The sequence below is a fragment of the Stegodyphus dumicola genome, chromosome 2, assembly GCF_044657685.1.
Source record: "Stegodyphus dumicola isolate Sdum_Otavi_A_Nest chromosome 2, ASM4465768v1".
Classification (NCBI taxonomy): domain Eukaryota; kingdom Metazoa; phylum Arthropoda; class Arachnida; order Araneae; family Eresidae; genus Stegodyphus; species Stegodyphus dumicola.
This window is the reverse complement of record NC_140769.1, coordinates 17,634,205-17,656,875: the sequence shown is the minus strand read 5'-3', so window position 1 is coordinate 17,656,875 and position 22,671 is coordinate 17,634,205. Positions and strand designations below refer to the sequence as shown.

Sequence of the window (22,671 nt, the reverse complement as noted above, 5' to 3'; positions counted from 1 at the left end):
TAACATGTGGAGCTCTGTTATGTTTTGCATTGCCTTCAGACATATTTCGAGTTCTTCTCTTTTTATTTCGGAAAGCCTCACTTCCAGTCTATTATGGCGTGAAGGCACTATTTTTCAGAGGAAGGATACACTCTTATGGTTAATGAACCATTTACTAACACAGATGAGAGTGATGACTTACATTCTAAAGAGTTAGAAAGTGATACTCTCCGTGCTTCGAGATTTACCACTTCAGTCTATCAATTTACCATTTTCAGTCTTCATTTTAAATTTTGTTACTTTTTCCTGTAAATAGTCTTTTTGTATTGTTTTATTAATTTAAAACTTTACTGATGGGTTTTATCAGTTAAAACTTTGTAATAATATGAATAGCGCTTCCGAAAATTATTTTACAAGATAAGCAATTTTTTTAATATATTTTCATGTAAAATAAAGAAAAAAAGGTTATTAAATGCAAATTTTAACATATATAAGAGGTGAAATAATAATCTAAAATGATACCAAAAATTATGATGCTAGAAGTGAAACTTTTTTTTCCTGATTTTTTTTTCAAATGAAATTAGGCTTCGTGATGCAACCCCCTCCCGTCCTACATGGTGACTGCCTTTGATTCCCTTCCGTTCCGCACGAATGTTTTAAACAAAAGTGCGTCGTCGCAAAAGGGTTAAAAGAGATTACCTAATTCAAATAATTTAAAAACCAGATTTAAAGAGGTAATGAAAAATAGAGAATCTCAAAATTTTAGCAGGAGCATTGACAGCTGTAAGTAGAAAAGTAATAAAAGCTATAGATCTAAAAGAAACCACTACTTTTGTCTTCTTCAGTTAATTTGCCTAATAATAATATTTTTGCATTTTTATCATAATTTTTTTGCAAACAAGTTTTTATAATTAGCTAAACATATTAAAAGCATGTTTTCTGCAGTATACAAATGTTCACATGCTTATTACAATAAATTTTCCATTTCTGTAATTTATTTATCTCATGTCATCCATTTGAACAAATAATTGTAAAAACATATAGAGAATCTATTTAAACAGGGCATTCAGTTTTAATATTTTTCCAGCTCCTTACTTACACTAATCTCATTTGCACAATCAATGTTTTTCTTCTTAGGTACTTAAATTATGATACATTACTGATTAAAAAAATGCCTAAAACTATAAAAATAATACATACAGTATAAAACATAGGAGCCTGGTACTAAAGTGAGAGCATAAAATGCTGTTTTAGAATGCAGAGGAATTAGTTTTCGACTATGATGTAAAATGACTGATGCATTTGTAAGAGGGGATCCATTGTTGTCCGTTACATGACCTGCAATGCCTATTAAAGTAAAGTAGAGAGTTAAAAAGCTTAGTGATTTAAAAAACATAAATATTTATATGAAGATAATATTCAACACTAAAAAAGAATATTATATGAAATTTTACTCGATAAATAAAAGAACAAACCATCGAAACAATGTTTTAACATGTCTATTTAATAATGATAATTCAATTTCATTCTATGAAGTGTAGATTCTGAAAACTTTTATTCTATAAATATAATAGAAGACAGGTAGAGAATAGCATATACTGCTCTAAATGTATGATAATGGTTTTCATTTATTCTATTCCACTCCTCCCAGAAAAAGTATTTATTTTTTCTCTTCATTAACTGGACAGTGGTATAATTTACAAGCATACTTAAGATATTTATTTCACTTTGTCTGCAAATTGGTTAAATAATGAAAAAATTGATGGAATAATACTGAAGAATTTCTGTTACAGAATTTCTTTGCAATTAAATAAGGAAAGAAACACAGTTAATTATGAGGACACAAAACTCACTGGTAACTAAACTAATCCTTTGGCCATTTTAATGAAATTTACTAATGAACAGCAGTTTGAAATTTTTTATCAACAAACACCACTACTAGTCTGGAAATATTAAAAATTTTATTTCACACATTTTAAAATTTTAATTTGGTGTAAAAATAGAATTATTCTTTGTTCTTGCATCATTTTTGCACAGTACAGTTTACCAAAATGTAAGTCTGGCATAAATTTTGCAGCAAACACAAAACTGCACTTATTGATTGTGATCTAAGAAATAATATGATTTATCATATTTAAGCTATATATATAAAAAGAGTGAAAATCAACATTAAGGAAAGATACTGAGTATTCAACAGCAGTGATAGAAAACAGCATACCTTCAGCTGAAGCTTGAAGAAAATGTATTACTGACTGCAGATTGTTGACCCATAACTGCGGTAATTCATTTGGTTTGGGCCGGCTACAGCAACTAACATGAGCAGCCATCTAATTAAAATATTTAAAAGTCAAATATATAATATTTTAACATCTCCATACATTTACACAAATAAAAAACTTATATATTTCACTTAAAATTATGTTCTATAATCACACGTACAGCTACTGTTCCATGATTAGCATATGCATAATCCAGAAGAGAGTTGGGTCCTTGCATAATGCTTTTGGAAGTATTTTGTTCCCCGCACATGGTAGCTTTAGATAGAAGAGGATGATTTGTGATGTAATGCCGAGATATAAATTGGAATGTTTGTGCTTCTTGACTACTATCTCTTTCTATAATATTCAACGGGAAACTGAAAGGGAAATGTTTGGAAACAATTCAAACTTTTGTTTAATAATTAATAATTTTTTATGCTAAAAAAAAGAGCAGAAAAGTATAGAGCATTCAAATAAGATCTAAATGAATGGAATGATTACACATAAAGTATGCTATTATTCAAGTATAATTTCTCCATATTCTAAAACTCTACTTTACTTACATAAGATGTTTACATACCTCCTCTGAGAGGATTACATTCATATAATCAATATTGTGAAGAGCTGGAACTGCACAGATCAGCAAGTGATTGTGTGATGAATACAAATGAAATTTCTTCAGATTGGCACAATAAAAGGGAAATTTTGATAAAGTTCTAATAATGTGTGAGATAGCTAAAGAACATTTGCCACCTGCATGGAGTTGTCAAAAGCATAGAATTAACATTGTGTATAGTAGAACTGACAAAGTATCAACATGGCATAGCACCAACACAGGCATATGATCAACACTGTTTACAAATGATACCATCAAAATACAGTCAATATTATCAAAATCAAGAGAGAAAAGATTTTATTAAATTATTATTTTTGTAAAGTACCCACAAAGAATCAACACCAGCATAAGATCAACATTAGCTAAGAATAAAAACTGGTTTTTGAGCTACTGTATTGATCTTGTCTAAGCAGAGAGACTGCTGATCTCATTAGATACTTACCTTATGTTGCATTTCCCTTTTGAAATAATATGATACTGGGAAGACTGGAAGCTAAGCCTAGATTATAACAGAAATGTGGAAGATGCCCCAGTTGTATATATGTATTAGACATTGTTCCCCTTATTTTCCAAAAAGTCTGATCAAAATTTAAGAGCTTAAGATACCTTCCATCAATAAGCATATGAAAATCTTATCAGTGAGGTAATATTGTTTACTCACTACTCTCATACGTGTTATATACAATAAAAAAGAACAAGCTCTCTCTCTTTGTGCTGTATGCAATATCTCATGATTGAAATATCTGTTTATAACAGATATTTCATTATCCAGTCATTGCTTATCCTCCTAATCTGAATCACAATTTTCATCAGATCTATAAATAAAATAAGGCCATGAGTAAGGCAGCACCTGCAACTGGCCACAGCCTTGGGTACCTTACAGATGACAGTTATGACTATGCTTATCTCCATCCCAATTTTGACTGAGAATACCTGGGACAGAATCTATGAATATGTCACCCCCTTTTCTACTCCAAACAACTTTTCATACTCGATGGATTTTTAAACATGCCTATCCTGAAAAAGTTCTACATATTTACAAGTATTCATGCCTTTTCTGGGATTTAAATGCAAACCCAGTGTTATGATAGTTGTTTGTGCTAACCACCATACTGAACAGGGTAGCATTGAAATGCATGAGATCATTTACTGTGCCATAAGAATTATCAAATAAAAAAGCTATTCATCCCAATCGTATCTGAATACTCTATTTATCCTCTACCATAAGATTTGAAGAATACTAACAAAGAGTGTATCAGCAAAGGAGTAGATTTCAATAAATACAGGCTCAAGTTACCTAATTTCTAATCCATTTCCTTCTAAACTAAGAAGGGAAGTGTAATGATATGATTTCAGGTTACTTTTGAGCCCTTCAACTGGATTAAAAAGCCCAGAATAATCTTCACCAAATTTATCACCAAAATCCAAAACAGATTCATCAAATTTTGTAGATTCATCAAAACCTGTCGCAGCCACAGCTGGAACAACATGAATGGCAATTGTATCCAATAACCTTTTAATAACAGGATCACCAAGTCTGTAACCTACAAAAATAAATAAATAAATAAATAAATAAAATAAAATAAATAAAAAATAAAATAAAATAAATAAATAAATAAAATAAATAAATAAATAAAAATAATAATAATTAAATAAATAAATAAAATAAATTACATGTCACAAATAATATGTTTTAACAGATGTTTAGAAATGTAAACCTTTGAGAAGGGCTATCACTGGTACTTAATTATAATCCTGACACTTAAGTATTCCCTAGATTGGAGGGATGGAACCGAACAGCATGAACTGGATGTTACACTGTATAAAAGACATATTATTTATAATTTTGCATATGAAATAAAAGATAAAAAATCAGTTTAACTTTTTCTGATAGCAAAAATTATCACGAGCGTATGACTTCATTTTCTGCAAAAGAAGTGCATTCGGAGTGTCAGTGCATAAACTGGGTCTAAACTAAGTCATTCTTCTGCACAATGTTGAAATTCCTCCCAGGTGGTACAATCATACTGTAATCTATAACAGTTGTACAATTTCTCTTAGAATCCACCATGCCTTTAACTAGAGCAGCTGGTTTAGTACTTCTTCATGCAATTTTTTTTTGGGGGGGTATGGCAGAATTTGGAAACACAAGTGGAAACAAAGATGCAGATTCCAATTGCTTGTGCATGGTCAGCACATGCAACTGGAATATTGTGTTCTACCAAAAATGCTTAGAATATTTTTTGTATTTACAACAGAACTGTATTTACAACTTTGTATTTACAACAGAATTGATGTTACTTTTTATGAGAAATGATGACACTGCCTTAGAAGCAGGTTTTATTTTTATGCAGTCCTGGTGCATATCACCTACTTCTGTTATGACAACTATGAGTGACTGAAAAGTCCCAATTGCATACAGAGCATGATGCATGATTTTCTGAAAATAATGACCCCTCTTTATTACAACTTTATACTTTTGACATCTTTTTGCTTCTCTCAAAACAAGATGATAAATTATTTATCAAAACAATTTTTAATAAAAATATACAATTGAATCATATGCACATGTTTACGATTTCAACAAACAACATACAACAGCTTACACAACATGAACATAGTGTCAGTATAACGATTTCATTGAATCCGACATGTCAATTTTGACATCATATTCAGACAGTTGGACTTGATATACTATATCAATCATGACATCGGCATAACTGTAGGTGAACATTTGCTCACTCATACATACAGTACAAAGTCCGTAATCCCAACGTCCATTATCCGGAATGATCTATAATCCGGACCTCAAAGCCACAAACTTACACATGCGTGTTTAATGCATGCATCCGCTACACATGTGCGTAAAGCATTTACCCATGCAGGCTTCTGATAGAAAATGACACAGAGGTTATTGAAAACTAAAAAATTTCTATTTACAAGTTAGTCGGTATTCTCGACACAGCAATTACAGGACTTTAATGGTGGAACTTTGTAACTGAACAAGAAATTATGTCTGTTTATAGAATTAAAGAGAAAGTATTAGCACAAAAAAAAAAAAAAAAAAAAAAAAAAGCAACTTAAATTGAAAGAAATGTTTAATAAGGTAAAAAAAAATAAATAGTTTGCTTTTGTTTGTTTGTTTGTAAATTTTGATAACCTTTAGATCATAATTGCTCTTTATTTCATAAATTACGGTTTCATATTTTTAATTGTATAATTTCTGCATGACATCTTACCAGATTTAAATTGATGATCTATAATCCGGAATCGTTTAAGTCCCGACGAGTCTGGATTACGAACTTTGTACTGTATTTGTAATTCCATAACAGCGGATAGAAATCGGACATAATTATGATAAATCCATAATAGTTGATATGTCTAGATATTTTATCACTTCGAATTTTAAATTAATTATATGTGCACAAATGCACTAAATTGACTACAAATGTGTATACAAACAACTTTCTTTCATAAAATTTTAATGGAAAAAAAAAAAAAAAAAAAAAAAAGGGGGGGGGGGCCCAGTTTTTCTTATTTTTAAAAAAAGGTTTTGAGTAAGATTTTTCAAAAAGTTGTAAGCCAAATGCATGTACTGTTGGCAAGTACATAAAATATGAATCAGTATTTTCTCTATTTACACTTGCATGCACTTTTTACGTTATTTTTTGATGTTTTGAACTAAGCTAAATGCAAAAGAAACATATTTTGTGAGATGAATTCATGAGCCATAATTTAGTTTTTTCCAAAAATTAAATGTGAGCCAAAGCTGTAAATATATTTTTTCAAAAGAACCATTCTGCAGATTCATGACATTGGTGAGGCATAATTAACACATTACACTACAAGTAAAGTGGCAGCTATTCAAATAGAAAATTACATAATTTTCAATTAAAAAATAAAGCTGCATAACACATGCAAAATAAAATATCTTATTACAATAATATATTTTTTTTTTTTCTGAATCAATCTTCACTAATCATTAGACCTTCCAGGAATTGTGGAATAACGTTTAAATTTTTATTTAACATGATTTAAAACTTGAGGAATATTACAAATATTAAACATCATTTCATTATGCAAATTAAACTGCTCAAATTTTAAAACATCAATTTGATATGAAATTTCTTCTATAGTTATGTTTTGAGAAGAAAAATGAGCTTCTTATGAAGTTAACATATTAAAAATACTCCATGATAATATAAGAACTTTTAAATTTTTATGTAGATGGTTATCATAATAAAACATATAGTTTGTAAAAATTAAGAGATAATCTGAAAAAGTATATCACTAATTAAAAATTTTACTAATGTCCAATGAGGCAATTAATTTTGTCATTATCTGCAAATGAATGGAAAATTGCACTTCTGCATGTAGATTAACAAATAAAATATATAAATAAGGGTGACTGACAATCTATTGCACAATGAATGCTTATCATTGGAATTCAGGTGTATAGTATTATCTAACCTTCCATTCAGTCAAAATTTCAGCTTTGAAACATCAAATTTTTCAAAACTGTCAACAGAAAAGTACATTTTTTGGCTGACATTTATAATACCAATTGTTTTCAGTATTTTATACCTGGATTCTTTTCTTCTAATACACTGTCTTAATTCCTTGGACATATTTTAAAATGCACATAAATATAATTGCTTAACAGCATTACAAAAAATATTCAAGAACATGTACATACAGCCTATACTTATAACTCAAAGGTATCATTTATGAGAAAGACATAAGTGATAGTTGACTGGGACACTTAAGGTAGCAAACACAATGAAGGCCACTTAAGACCTGAATATCCCTCAAAATGTCATATCAAAAGTTGGAACCACTTTTTAAGAAGCAAATCTGTTAGATGGACAATGATCAAGGGCAGCTAAGAGCAACAACATTAGAAATCAGATTTCAGCCATTGTTGGATTGAAGACACCATAAAGAGTGTTGGTTTTAGACCCTGAGGCTGCCACATTAACTTGAATTAGCAATTCTACTGCTCCATGAAGGCTACGCAAGGTTAGACTGAATGCAAGAAAACCAATGGTTTATATTCCATTCTTTTCATCTTCCAAAGAGGCCCATTTAAAGTGGTGAAATCATCATGCTCAGTGGAGCCAAGCGGAATGAGGTTGTACAGTCTTTGTTGATGAATCCAGTTATTAACTGAGATGTGATTTTAGTTGTGTTTTGATCGAAAGGGTTCAAGGAATATGCAATTCGCCTTGTTTGTGAAAGATCTCATTACCATGAAAGTGGTTTTATAATTCAGGGTGGAATCATCAAAAATGGTTAATACTGAGCATCTCTGTGGTCAGAATACTTGAAATTAGAGGATATCACACAAATAGATTAAACAGCTTATTCACAAGATTTGAACTAAATCGAGAACGTGTAACATCACCAAATTCCAGCATGCCAAATGCATGCAAATGGGCTTTCCAGGAAGTGAATGTGCACTTTCAGAAGAGTGGCATGGAATTCCATAAAACTAACAATTTGGATTAACATTTTGGAACATTCTCTGACAACAATATGTTATCAGGTTCAGTGTTCCTCCTTACTTGCTTCGGGAACATTACATGACCTGACTCGGAACAGGGAGCTTACTAAAGCTATGTTCAATAAATGTGGGAAGTAGACAAAACACACAGGAAGGGTATACGAAACCCTTTATTTTTCTCTCTTCACAATGATTTCCGGACTTCGGAATACAGAGACCAACCACTTGTGGTCTGAACGTAAGAATATAAAAATATTAACTAAATTCTAACAAAACTAACTTTGGATTAATAAACAAGGGTCAACTCGAAGATTGGCCGTATATTAACAGAAAGGCCGTATGTAGTACAGAGAACTGTTAACACTACGATACATTTAAAATTATCAAGAGGATTAAACATCTGGCCTTGCAGGCAACCAGCAACCGAGTAAAACTGCTAAGGCAAGCGGCCTGCTTCTACTAACTCCCTCCTCTCTCTTGCTTGGCAAAAAGCCACAACTTAAGTACTTGGCGTTCGCAAGACAAATTTGCATAACTAAGTTAAAGCTTTTAATTCTGGCCGGAAGTAGAAAATAAGAAGTGATAGTAAAGATTTAAAATAAAATAAACGTTAGTAAAACTTAAGATCCTTACATACTTCCCGCCAGAGTTAATTAGTTTGAAACTGAGGTCTAAAACGACCTCGTTGAAAATTTTTAGCTCTAGAATCTAACGCGAGGCCAATCTTTTACAAACATTTCTCACTAGAAACTAGAAATTTAAAAAAAAAAAAAATCGTTTTTACATTATCAATTCCATGGACAATTACTTTTCATCTGTACTGCATCTAAACGGGAGTTTCTAGTTGAAATCTGGTTCCTTCCAGCTGGAAGGAAAACTAATTTAATGAAATGTTACACAATTAAATGGCAAGTAACATGAATATTTATATTTCTCTTAACATTCTTATTTTATTCATGACTTTATTTAATTCTCTCCCCGTGCTCTCTGACATGTGTTGTAAAAGAAAACACCAAACACGAATGTGTTTATGTACAAGTGTTCAACACTACCGCCTGCAATCAAAACACTAACGTGTTAAAATTCAACATAACAAGACCTCATAACACACCTTATATTCAACTCTAAACCCTGAGGTACTATTCTGAAAGTGGCTAACTCTGAAGTGTAGCGTCAGAGAGCCTAACTACATTCATTCAACCTTTAACACATATTCACAATAATTTTCTCTTTTTACAGTCACACGAATAAGTTTAAAATTTTTTGGCATTACTTTCACTTTTAACATATCACAGTATTTCTTAACGTTTAAAATAACAGTTCACATTGTATATAAGAACATATTAACATGCCGTTAATTTTACGCATTTTAAAACATGCATTAGTAGTACATTGTTAACTTCTATTCTTTTCCAAGCAAGTGCCAATTCTTCTACATTGAAATACTACATTTCAAAAGTCTTTCAGACTAAAACTTCTTTCTTGCCAGAATCTTTTAAATAAAATTTTATACAATAACTTTTACAATATTCAAGTATTTACACATTCCTATTATACATAAACTTTAGTTTTACTCGCGAGTAATTGAAAAACATAATACCAAAATAGGTAACAACTCATTACTCGCCTTTTTGGCGATAAAGGTAGACCTCACATGAGGTAAAACGTCTTGAATTCTGCCACTTGCAGTAAGAATGAAAGATTAACTTAAGGTTGCAAAGTAACATAAAGTTTTACTTATCTTTGTGATATTCGGACATTCTTTTTTCTGCCCAGTCCTGGAAGGTAGCAAAGATTAGCGTTTGGTTTATCTTCCTTCTCGTGTTGTGGGCTCGCCCTTCAGTTCCTTCCTCTATGAACTTTCTTTTCCCTCCAGTTCGGTCACCCTTGAAGACCTTCTTTTTCGCCTCTCCCTGTGGTCTTGGCCGTTTGATGGCAGCTGGTCTTGGCGGAACCGGGACACTTCTCTCTCATCTCTGCTTGGATCTCGTTGCTGGCCGTTCAAATTTTCCTTTTATCTTTGCCTCCACCGCTGGTGTTCCTTCCGCAATTCGTCGACATCTGCTGCGTAGAGTCCTGTCCGATGGGTAGATCTTCCATTTGGGAGCCGGGTTATAGTTGCCGTTATTTCTCCTGGCTCTCTTTGCATTCGTCGTACTTCTCCCTTCTTCATTCTGGGGGTGGTCGTGCAATCTCTTTTCTGGTCGGTGGAACGGCTTCTTTTTCTTGTTACCTTCAATTTTCCAACGGGGAAACTTTCTTTTCAATTGCTCCTGCCTCCTAATGGCTTGCCCTTGTGCTTGTCGTTGTTCCACTTCTGGAGCTTGTGCCTGCAGTGCCTGCCGTGCCAGATCCTGCAAAAGATCTTTAAATATTTGCATTTTATTACGGTCATAGTATGGTTTTATCTGGTCAATGTTTGCGGAGCATGTTTCACCATTCCTGGCTTTTAACACCACTACAGCCTGAGTTATTTTTTCTATGACATATGGTCCTTCAAATCGTGGAAAAAATTTGGCGGTTTTATCTTCTGGTGCTGAAGAAAGTGAATGCTTGATTTTTAATACTTCATCTCCTACTTTATAAGTTACTCCCCATCGTTTCATATCATAATAGAGCTTCTGTTTTCTTTGTGCTACTTCAGTGTTCTTTTTTGCTTCTTTAATTAGTTTTTCTATATCACCCATTTTAAATTCTGGGGCTCTTTGTTGCACATAAAATAATTTATCTAACGGCGTTATAATCTTTCTGCCTAAAAATAACTCAGCAGGAGTTTTGCCCGTTGTATCATGTTTTGCGGTCCTAAGGGCGAAAGCAAATTCATTGACATAGTTATCCCAGCTTTTATGAAAATTTTTAACATAACTACGGATAATTTTCACTATATTTCTATTGACCCGTTCCGCTATATTTGATTGCGGCCAATACGGGACCATTTTTAAATGACGTATGCCCAGTTTTTGGCACATGTCTTCAAATACATTACTTATAAATTGAGGACCATTATCCGATATAACTTTTAGGGGCGCCCCATATTTTAAAATATATTTATTTAAAATAGAATCAGTAACTAATTTCGCGGAGGCTCGTTTTAAGGGAACAATTTCGGTCCATTTACTAAAATGATCAACCATAACAAGGAGATAGCGACTTTTATTTAACTGACTTTTTGGGAAAGGGCCCATAAAATCTGCCAATTATTTCATTTGGAAATTCGGATTTAATACTATTTAGAAACCCGGCCGGGCGGAAATTAATATAATTAACTGCTTGACATGTTGGGCAGGACTGGACATACGCCCTTGTTAACTTTTGCAGTTCAGTAAAATAGACTGCCTTGCGTACGCGGGATAGTTTTTCGAATACCAGCATGAGAAGCTAATGCGCTGTCGTGTAACTTCTGCAGGATATTTAATCTAAGACTAGCTGGGATAACAGGTCGAAATTCGTTGTTGGAATTTGTAGTTTTTGTATAAAATAATAGATCATCTATTAGTTCGTAATGGGCCGCCCTATTTCTTATCGCCACAATATCTTGGTGGCTAAAATTTTCAGGATCCTTTAAATACTCATAAATGTTTCTAAATTCAGGATCCTTACCCAGTTCGGTTATTACAGTTTCTCGGGAATTTATTGTACATGCTGTGAGCATTGCCACCTTTACAGTATTACCTTCTTCATCTATTTTTATTCTGGATAGGGCATCTGCTACGATATTTTACTTTCCGGGGGTGTGCTTGATTACCAGATTATACTCTTGTAACTTGAGTGCCCATCTTATTAACCTTAGAGATAAGTTTTTCCCTGAGTACAATCTAGTTACCGCCGCATGATCAGAATACACTGTTATTGGCGCCCTTCCAAAATAGACTCGGAACTTTTGCACTGCTAACAGAACTGCAAGTGCCTCTCTCTCGGTCGCGGAATAATTTCTTTGTGTTTGATTTAAAGTTCGACTAAAAAATGCCACGGGCTGCTGATTTTGTGAAAGTACCGCTCCTACCGCATTATCCGAAGCATCCGCTGAAATTTCTAAATTTTCATCTTTTTCAGGAAATTTCAAAACTGGGGCTTGCGTTAATGCTTGCTTTAATTTTTCGAAAGCACTATTGGCTTCGGCTGTCCACGAGAATCTTGCCTTTTTCCTTTTTAATTTTAACAATGGTTCAGCAATAGCTGCAAAATCTTTTATAAAGGACCTATAATATGAACAAAGTCCTAGAAAAGAAGAGAGCTTCTTCGCCGTATTTGGCGGCGGATACTTTTGCACAGCGATTACTTTTGATTCGTCTGTCTCGATTCCTTTCTGAGATATTTTATAACCTAAGTATTTTAATTCAGGGGCTGCAAATTTGCACTTTTCGACATTAACTTTTAGACCGGCCTCATTTAATAATGAAAACACCTGTCTTAAATCCTGTACATGTTGATCCAGATTATCACTAGTAATAATGATATCGTCTAAATAGATAAATGTGGACTTTCCAAGAACAGGCCTGAGCACTATGTCCATACATCGCTGAAATGTTGCCGGTGCCCCTGAAAGGCCAAATGGCATACGCAGGAATGCATAAGTGCCAGACTTGGTTATAAAAGCAGTCTTAGGCACGTCTTCCGGTTTAACCCCTATTTGAAAATAACCAGTCGTTAAGTCTAAAGTCGTCATGTATTTGGTAGACGTTATGTTCCTTAGAATTTCTTCAATAATAGGTAACGGATGTACTGGATATTTAGTCATGGAGTTTAATTTACGATAGTCAATCGCAAAACGCCTCCTTTTTGGATGTGTTACTGGATGGGCATTGTTTTTCTTACATAAAACCACCGGGCTAGCATAACTACTTGAGATGGGCGTTATGATCTTTTTACGTAACATATCTCTAATGTGCCACTCTATAATTTTTTCTTTATTCTTATCATACCGGTATGGTTTGTGGCGAACTGGCAGTGAATCTCCGGTGTTGATACTATGGTTAGTAACTTGAGTAAATCCTGGAATATCACTAAATAACGAAGCAAATTCACTTACCACTTGTCGGATTTTTTGTTGCTCTTCCTTAGGCATGTGGTCAAGGTTTAACATTGGTGGTTCTGTTTTCTCTTCTCGAACTGGTTTCATCGTCAGCTTAAGGGACGCTTCGTTAAAATCCAGTGTTGCTTCTGCCTCTGAAAGAAAATCTATTCCTAAGATGATATGTGCTTGCAGATTCTTTACTATAAAAAACATAATTTTTACTTGTTTGTCCTTGATACGAACGTATAGCGGTAATTTACCTATGCACTTACATCTTTCTCCCTGCGCAGCTAACACTGTCGTATTATCCGAATTATATATGCGGTATTTCCGAAAATACTTCCTAAAAAAATCTTCAGCCACACAGGAACACTGCGCGCCTGTATCCAGGAGTGCGGTGGCTGGAATGTTATTCACCAACACTTGAATCTTTGGAAGAGTCAAATTTTTCACAATTACTGTATTTAACTTGAAGGAAGAGGGGTTTTTTGGCCTTCGGATTTCTGCACCCTCCTGTCAGCAGAAATCCGTTTTAGTTTAAATCTTGTTTTTCCTTTCCATGCTTTCCTTCTTTTTCCACTGGCCTTCAGACTTTTTTTCTGGATTGCTATTGAACTGTCGACATTCGCCGGCTGTTTTTGGATGCTCGGGTTTCCTTGCCCACTGATTCGCTTTGCTTCCGTAGCCGTGTGCTTGACTTTGCTGTGGTCTTGGCGCACCAAATTGGTTTCGTTGCTCATATTGGCGTCTTCTTTTAATGTCCGCCGTTCTTCTACTTTCAAACTGGATTGCTAGCTCAAATAACTTTTCCAGTGTAGTCGGATTCCTTAATTCAATAAAGTCTTGTACTTGGGAAAGTAACCTCGGCAAAATCACTTGAATTATCTCAGGATCCGGACGGTTTCCATACAAGAGTTTGAAGACGTGAATTTTTCTTAAAATAAAGCTTGAGAGATTTTCAATTCATTTCTGGTATATGCTGAAAAGTTCCGCTTCTAATTTTGCATGATCCCTTACGACAGGGAAGGCTTTTACTAGGGCAGTCTTGAAATTTTCGTAAGTATAGGTGGGACTTCCCGCTTGACCCATGAGACTTCTGCCTATACATTTGAACCAATTAAGCGCTTGGCCCCTCAAAGCGTTGGTAGCTAAGGTGACTTTCTGGAACTCATACATCATGAAGTGGTCCTCCAATTTTTCCAAAAAACTGGTTACCGGTGAGTTTCCATTAAATATTGCTTCTGGTTTTATCGCTGCGTGCATGGTCTGGACGATGTAATTAAATCCTTCCAGGGCGGCAGCTGGCATTTCTGGATTCTGAGCCGCTTCTGCAGGCAGCACAGGTTCTTCTTGAAACTTAGCCATGGTTATTCTTCTTCGTCGGGCGCCACTATCAGGTTCAGTGTTCCTTCTTACTTGCTTCGGGAACATTACATGACCTGACTCGGAACAGGGAGCTTACTAAAGCTATGTTCAATAAATGTGGGAAGTAAACAAAACACACAGGAAGGGTATACGAAACCCTTTATTTTTCTCTCTTCACAATGATTTCCGGACTTCGGAATACAGAGACCAACCACTTGTGGTCTGAACGCAAGAATATAAAAATATTAACTAAATTCTAACTAAACTAACTTTGGATTAATAAACAAGGGTCTACTCGAAGATTGGCCGTATATTAACAGAAAGGCCGTATGTAGTACAGAGAACTGTTAACACTACGATACGTTTAAAATTATCAAGAGGATTAAACCTCTGGCCTTGCAGGCAACCAGCAACCGAGTAAAACTGCTAAGGCAAGCGGCCTGCTTCTACTAACTCCTTCCTCTCTCTTGCTTGGCAAAAAGCCACAACTTTACTTGGCGTTCGCAAGACAAATTTGCATAACTAAGTTAAAGCTTTTAATTCTGGCCGGAAGTAGAAAATAAGAAGTGATAGTAAAGATTTAAAATAAAATAAACGTTAGTAAAATTTAAGATCCTTACAATGAGAGGTTTGGATTTTTATCAGAGGTGACTATAAAGCATATTAACACTCTGAGCGTCATGACTGGCTTTATCCGGTCATCAGAAGTTTTGCTACTGGGCATATATTAACTTAAAATTTAAGATATTTTGTTTTCTTACGTTCTTTAATAATGAATGTAAGTTTATGAAAATACAGACTAAAATAAGTAATTATATTGTTCACTTCCACGCCTATCAAATTAATTTCCACCTTTTCGTTGCCCTGCGTTGGCAACACGCTTTTGAGATTTGTTGTTCGTAGAATTCGGTCGCTAAAAGCATAGCTAACCTGTAACGGTTGTAACCCTTATTTTATAGCTTATCTGTATTGCTGAATTATTACTAAATATTTATGTATAATGTTTTATTATTAAATCTATTCAATTTGGTTTAAATAGACCGAGAGTCATTGAATTTATTAAGGATATTTAAAATCGAAACTACGTCATCTATTTCGGTGCCATTCTAACACAGGAACGTAAACAACTTTTGGAGGCACGGCGGCGAGATTGGGAATCCGTCAGCAGTTCAAATACAGATAAGTGCTTTTTATTTCAATTTACATCTGAATTTGATTCTTGAAGTTTTATATATATTTTGTATTGGTTTTCATTTTGAACTTGAATACTTCGATTACTTATTATGGAACAAGCTACTATAATTAGATTGCGTGGTAGGGCAAAAACGGCCTTCCCAAGGCTTCAGAATAGTATTACTTCCGATTTATCTAAGAATAAAGTAATTTTGTATCTGGAGTGCTTGGAAAGGATTTTTTCAGATTTTGATAAATTTTATTTCCAATTAACAGAAGAACAGTCAGAAATTGAAGATTCTGAATCGAAGTATTTTAGTTTGAAACTTCAGTATCAAAATTTGTTCGATTTATTGAATGTGGCTAATGTTGCAAATGTTTTAGAAAATTCTAATATTAGTAACTTTAAGTTACCGAAGTTGAATATTCCTATTTTTTAAGGTAACTTTAATGACTGGATGAATTTTAAAGATTTATTTGTTGCAACAGTGCATAATACTTCTTTATCGAATATACAGAAATTTCAGTATTTGATCGGATCACTTGCTGATGAACCAGCTTCTATAATTAAACATATTCCGTTATCAAATAATTCTTATGAAGAAGCACAGGCAAAATTGCTCGCTAAGTATGATAAAAAGAAATAAATAGTACAATCGTTAATTAAAACATTTCTAGATCAAAAATGTATATCACAGGTTGATAATGTTAATTTGCAGCAATTAGATGATACTTCAGATGAAGTTATCAGAGGTTTAAAAGCTCTTGGTGGCAAAGCAACTTCTAGGGATCCATGGTTAATATTTATGTTGCTCAAAAGGTAGATTCAGAAACTCAAAAGTTATGGGCACAGAAAACAGTGGAAGATGATTTCCCTACACTGGAATCATTTTCTGAATTTTTAAATTTAAGGTGTTCTTCTCTCGAAATTATCATAAATAAAGAAACAGAAGCTAAAGTCGTTCATAAAAATAGTAATGTTAGTTCTTATACGTTACAGAATTCTAAATTTAGTAATACGAATTAATAAATTTAGTAAATGTTCGAAATGTAATGGCCTTCATGCCTTATATAAATGCGATAAATTTAAGAATTTGGATGTTACTGCTAGAAAGAACTTTGTAAGAAAACAAGGATTGTGTTTTTTATGTTTAAATTCACATCTAATCAAAAACTGTAATTCATAGTTAAAGTGTAATTTGTGTAATTCAAAAACACATAATAGTCTGTTGCATGAAAAAGCTAACAACGTACAGCTTTTAACAGCACCAAATGAAAACAAAAGCACTCCAGAGAGAATTTCGAATAAATCATGCAAGGGTCAAGGTCAGGTAGTTGTCAGTAATATGATTCAAAATTGCAACTCGGCGATTTTGCCTACGGTTCTCGCACTCGCATTTTCATCCAGTGGCGAAACTATCGAAATTAAATTATTATTGGATTCCGGAAGTGAAAGTTCTTTTATTTCTGAATGAGCTGTTCGAAGATTAGGATTAAAAAGAACGAATCAAAGGTTACTTTTGTGTGGAACTGGTGGAGTGCCAGCTTCCAAGATTCGCGGCTTTGTTAGTTCAAAAGTTCGGTCAAGGTTAAATAATGGAATAATTGATGTTAATGCATACATTTTGGATAGGTTAACTTTGCCATTGCCGGAACAAGTCATTAATGTAAAGCATATAGAATACATTTAATCTATTCCGTTAGCGGATCTGAATTTTGCTCAATCCAAAGAAATTGATTTGATTTTAGGAGCTGATTATTTTTTCTCCGTTTTAAGATGTGGCCAAATATATGGTCCGAAAAATGAGCCAGTAGCTCAAAATACAATTTTCGGTTGGGTGATTGCTGGGAAGGTCGGAAGTAATATGGAAGGCCCCAAAACAGCAAATTCACACTTCATAAAGCTAGAAGATAATATAAATATTGACTATGAACTTAAGCGTTTCTGGGAAATGGAGGATATTGTCGATGTTGGGAAGAAGGAATTTCTGACACCTGAGGAAGAATATTGTGAATCACATTTTCAAAACACTCATTCTGTTAATTCAGATGGGCAATTTGTTGTAAAACTTCCATTTTATAAATCACATTTGAAGTTGGGTGATTCAAAACCAGCAGCAATTTCTACGTTGCATTCCATGGAACGAAAATTCAAAGATAATCCGGAATTTGAAAAACAGTATAAAGATTTTATACATGAATATGAACAGTTAGGGCATATGGCTGTGATTAATAATGATTTATCTAACATATCGGATACAGAAAAGTTTTAGCTTCCTCATAATGCGGTCATTAAACCTTCTAGCACAATGACAAAATTATGAGTAGTTTTTGATGCGTCCTGTAAATCTGAAAACGGTATATCATTGAATTCTCTTTTAGGAGTAGGTCCGAAATTACAAAGAGATATTTTTGAGATTTTGATTAATTTTCGATTTTCCAAAATTGTTTTCACAGCCGATGTGGAGAAGATGTATCATCAGGTGATGGTAGCCCCTGAAGATCAGAATTATCAATTGATACTTTGGCGATACAATTCTAGTGATGAAATGCACACGTACAAGGTGAAAACAGTGACGTATGGCCTCTGCTTCATTTTTAGCAACTCGATGTCTGAAGCAGATAGCTTTAGATTCTAAAGAGGAATCAGATGTATCTCATATATTGCAAGAGGATATGTATATGGACGACTTATTGTCGGGTGCAAATACAGTTGATGATGCAGTATCTGTCTGCAAGAAAATATATTCAATTTTATATGCACGTGGTTTTGATTTGAGGAAGTGAAATTCAAATTCTGTAGAATTCTTAGCTGAATTTAAGGAACATTGTTCATTGAATTCTGATTTCGAGATATCTCCTAATTCGAGTTCGAAAGTCTTAGGACTTTTTTGGAATTCAACTACTGATACCTTTAGTTTTAAAGCTACACTGCACATCAACACACCTATAACAAAGAGACGCATATTGGCAGAATCTGCTTGCATTTTCGATCCTTTAGGTCTCCTATCTCCTTGCACTATATTGATTAAAATATTCTATCAAAAGCTATGGTTAGTTAAAGGCGACTGGGATTCAGTTGTTCCCCAACATATCTCAGATGATTGGTTTAAATTTCAAGAGACATTCAGTCAAATCAATAATTGTGAAATTCCGAGATGTGTCATACTTACTACGGACAGTGTTATCCAACTACATGGATTTTGTGATGCATCTTCGCAGGACTATGCAGCAGCCACCTACTGTCGTCAAAAATGCAATAGTACAGTTAAGGTTAATCTTTTGATATCAAAGACTAAAGTCGCGCCTATAAAGCAAGTATCCATTCCTTAATTAGAACTCTGTGCTGCGTATTTGTTGAGCAGATTAATGCGATCTCTGTTGAAACATTTTAAAGAAGTTTAATTTCGAAATCTATGCGTGGACGGATTCCAAGGTAGTTCTGTCTTGGCTATCCGCTCATCCAAGTAAGTGGAAAACTTCTGTGGCAAACAGAACATCTCAAATCATAGAAGTGATACCTATTAAACATTGAAATCATGTTCCTTCTAAACAAAATCCTGCAGATGTTGTTTCTCGTGGTATTGAACACTCAACTCCTACCAAATTGTTTTCTGTGGTGGATGGTCCACCATGGTTGCGTCAGGAAGAGGGAAAATGGCCTAAATATGAATTAAGATCTGAAGATGATATTGAAGTAAAGGCTGAACAAAGATCTGATCCTATTTTTATTTCTCATATACGTGAATCGAATGATTTATTAGCTAATTTGTTGAAGCATTATTCTTCTTGTTGCAGAATTGTTCATATTCTGGCTTACTGTGAAAGATTTATTACTAATTGCAAGACGCATCATGTTACTCAGAACATTTGACGTAGTGGTATTAACTCCAGCTGCCTTATGCTGCTAACATTTCTAGAGATTCGAGTAGCAGAAAAGTTCATTATTCGTTGGATTCAGAATCATTATTTTGAAGATGATTTGCAATGTATTAAGGAAGCTAAACCTTTACCCAAGAAGAGCCAACTATGTTCTCTATATCCATTCGTAGATAAAGATGGTCTCTTACGGGTGGGAGGACGTCTTCGAAATTCATCTTTAGCATTTAACATCAAACATCCTGTCATACTTCCTTCTCGACATAAATTTAACGAATTACTAGTGAAAGAACTTCATATTACTCACCTTCATGCTGGTCCTTCTTTTCTATCACACCTCATCAGGCAATCTTACTGGATAATTGGGGGGAAGAGACTGATACGCAGTTGTGTCAACCATTGCTTAATATGTCATCGATTTAAAGCTGCTTCAACTCCGCAATTGATGGGTGACTTACCTGAATTTCGTGTGACTTTGGAACGACCTTTTTTCGCATCTGGTGTGGATTCTGCTGGTCCTATTACTATGAAATTTAATAAGGGTCGTGATTCTAAAACAACGAAAAGTTATATAGCTCTGTTTGTTTGCTTGTCGACCAAAGCTGTACATATAGAGGCAGTCAGTGACCTGACGGCAGACTTGTTCATCGCGGCACTTAGATGCTTCATTTCACGTCGCAGTGCACCATGGCACATTTACAGTGACAACGGTACCAGTTTTGTGAGAGCATGCCGAAAACTACAAGAACTAAATCAGATTTGGTCTTCCTTGTATGCAACAGAATCGGTTTCTCGAGAACTAACTAAGTCATCTATTGAATGGCATTTTATACCGCCTACTTCACCCCACTTCGGAGGAATATGGGAAGCCGGCATTCGCTCAGCGAAATTTCATCTGAGAAGAGTATTGAAAGAGACTCTCGCAGGATCGAGGCTATTTTGAATTCATGTCCACTTACTTACGTGAATGATTCTGATATTGACTCTGTTAATGTTTTAACCCCTTCTCATTTAATTACAGGTGATACTTAGACTTCCTTTCCAGAGACACATCAGTCTATTCGCACAAGGAGTTCTAGGTGGAAACTTGTACAGAATCTACGTCGCAGATTTTCGAATCGCTGGAAAAGGGAATACTTGACTTCTCTTCAGCAAAGATCCAAGTGGCAGCACACCAAACCCAACTTGAAGGTAGACACATTGGTTCTTGTCATTGAAGATGGATCTCCACCTTTAGCTTGGCTTATAGGATGGATCATCGATTTCCATCCGGGCAAGGACGGCTTAGTTTGCGTAGCTACAGTCAAAACTAAAACTGGTTTCTTCAAAAGACCAATTAATAAACTTTAACCTTTGCCTGTGTATCAGGACTAAACCTGATAGGGTGGGAGTATATTCACTTCCACGCCTATGGAATTAATTTCTACCTTTTCGTTGCCCTGTGTTAACAACATGCTTTTGAGATTTGTCGTTCATAGAATTTGGTCGCTTAAAGCATATGTTTACGTATAATGTTTTATTATTAAATGTATTCAGTTTGGTTTAAATAGACCGTGAGTCATTCAATTTATTAAGGATATTTAAAATCGAAACTACGTCATCCATTTCAGCGCCATTCTAACACAGGAACGTAAACAATTTTTGGTGGCCCGTGGGGGGAACTATATATATAAACTCAATTAATAAATGCTATTTAAATACCAGTCTTCATGAGGGATCTAAAATCCTGCGCTGCTCAGAGGGTTAAAGAAAGATTTGTTACAAAACATGGGGAAATCTTTTTTAAGTTTCCATACTTTAATATTTGAGATTAACCATTTGGCGAACACGGTAATTTAAAAATGCTTCTGTAAAACTGTTTTCCAACTTTTTTAGTTAACTTTTATTTCTGCCAAAATCCTTTATTTTTGATGAGTAGGTAATATTAAAAATTAGACAATATACTGAATATACACATATTGCCAATGTATTTGTATTTACAAAATTCTCAGAAATACATTTTTAGAATACATCACACCTTGATTAAAAAATATTTCAGTAATCAGAATTCCTAAAATGCAATCTAAACTGAAAATAGTTTTTTCTTGTTTACAATTAGGCAAAAAAGCAACCTTAAATTAAATTTTGAATAAAGCTGAAAATGTTTTATTCAAAACTAGCAGCTTCGCTGCCAGCCTTCGTCTGGCTTTTAAATGAACCGGAAAAATGGCTGAAGGGAACACCAGACATTAAATTAAAAAACTGTGTAGAATTTTACTCTGCAGAACAACTTCATAAAAAAAGTTATTATGTATAACAAAATTGCAATGAAATAAGCAATATCCCTTAATACAAATATTAATTATCCTAATAAATAAATTAACCAACTTCCTTTTGCAAAATCTTAAGAACTCAAATGGTATAAAGGAGGTTAAGAACTTTGTTTCCTAAAAAATCACTCAAAACTTTTCAATATCTTAAAAACAGTGAAATGAGCAATAAATAACGTAAAAGAATACAAAAAAACAAAAACAAAAATCTGAAAAGCAAAGTAATGATATTTTATCTTATATTTTCTAGAGAAAAAAATTAGAATGAAATAAGCTATATCCCTTAATACAAATATTAATTATCCTATTAAAAAATTAATCAACTTTCCATTGAAGAAAAAAAATCATGCAAAATTTTTCAATATCTTACAAACAGTGAAATAAGAAAAAAATAACATGAAAGCAACTTAAAACCCATAAAATTCCTCGCAGAATTTTTACTCTACAGAACAACTTTATCAAAAAATATCAATAAAAATGTATTATATATATATAAATATGACAATGGAATATGCCAATCTCTTAAAACAGTGACATAGAAATACGATGGAAAAATTGTTGCCAAACCCATATTT

At 33.8% G+C, this 22,671-nt stretch overlaps 1 protein-coding gene across 4 annotated transcripts in view; it reads right to left on the bottom strand.

The window, feature by feature from the left end:
* The window catches only part of LOC118184900 (carboxypeptidase D-like), a 150,516-nt gene that overhangs the window by 46,988 nt on the left and 80,857 nt on the right, over positions 1–22,671 (bottom strand). For all 4 annotated transcript variants that reach the window (XM_035354630.2, XM_085810472.1, XM_035354629.2 and 1 more), the window contains exons 12-15: positions 4,151–4,397; positions 2,419–2,614; positions 2,198–2,306; positions 1,180–1,326 (exon numbers count right to left, since the gene is read on the bottom strand). In XM_035354630.2, coding sequence (XP_035210521.1) covers positions 1,180–1,326; positions 2,198–2,306; positions 2,419–2,614; positions 4,151–4,397 — 699 coding nt within the window. The remainder of the gene's footprint in view (positions 1–1,179; positions 1,327–2,197; positions 2,307–2,418; positions 2,615–4,150; positions 4,398–22,671) is intronic.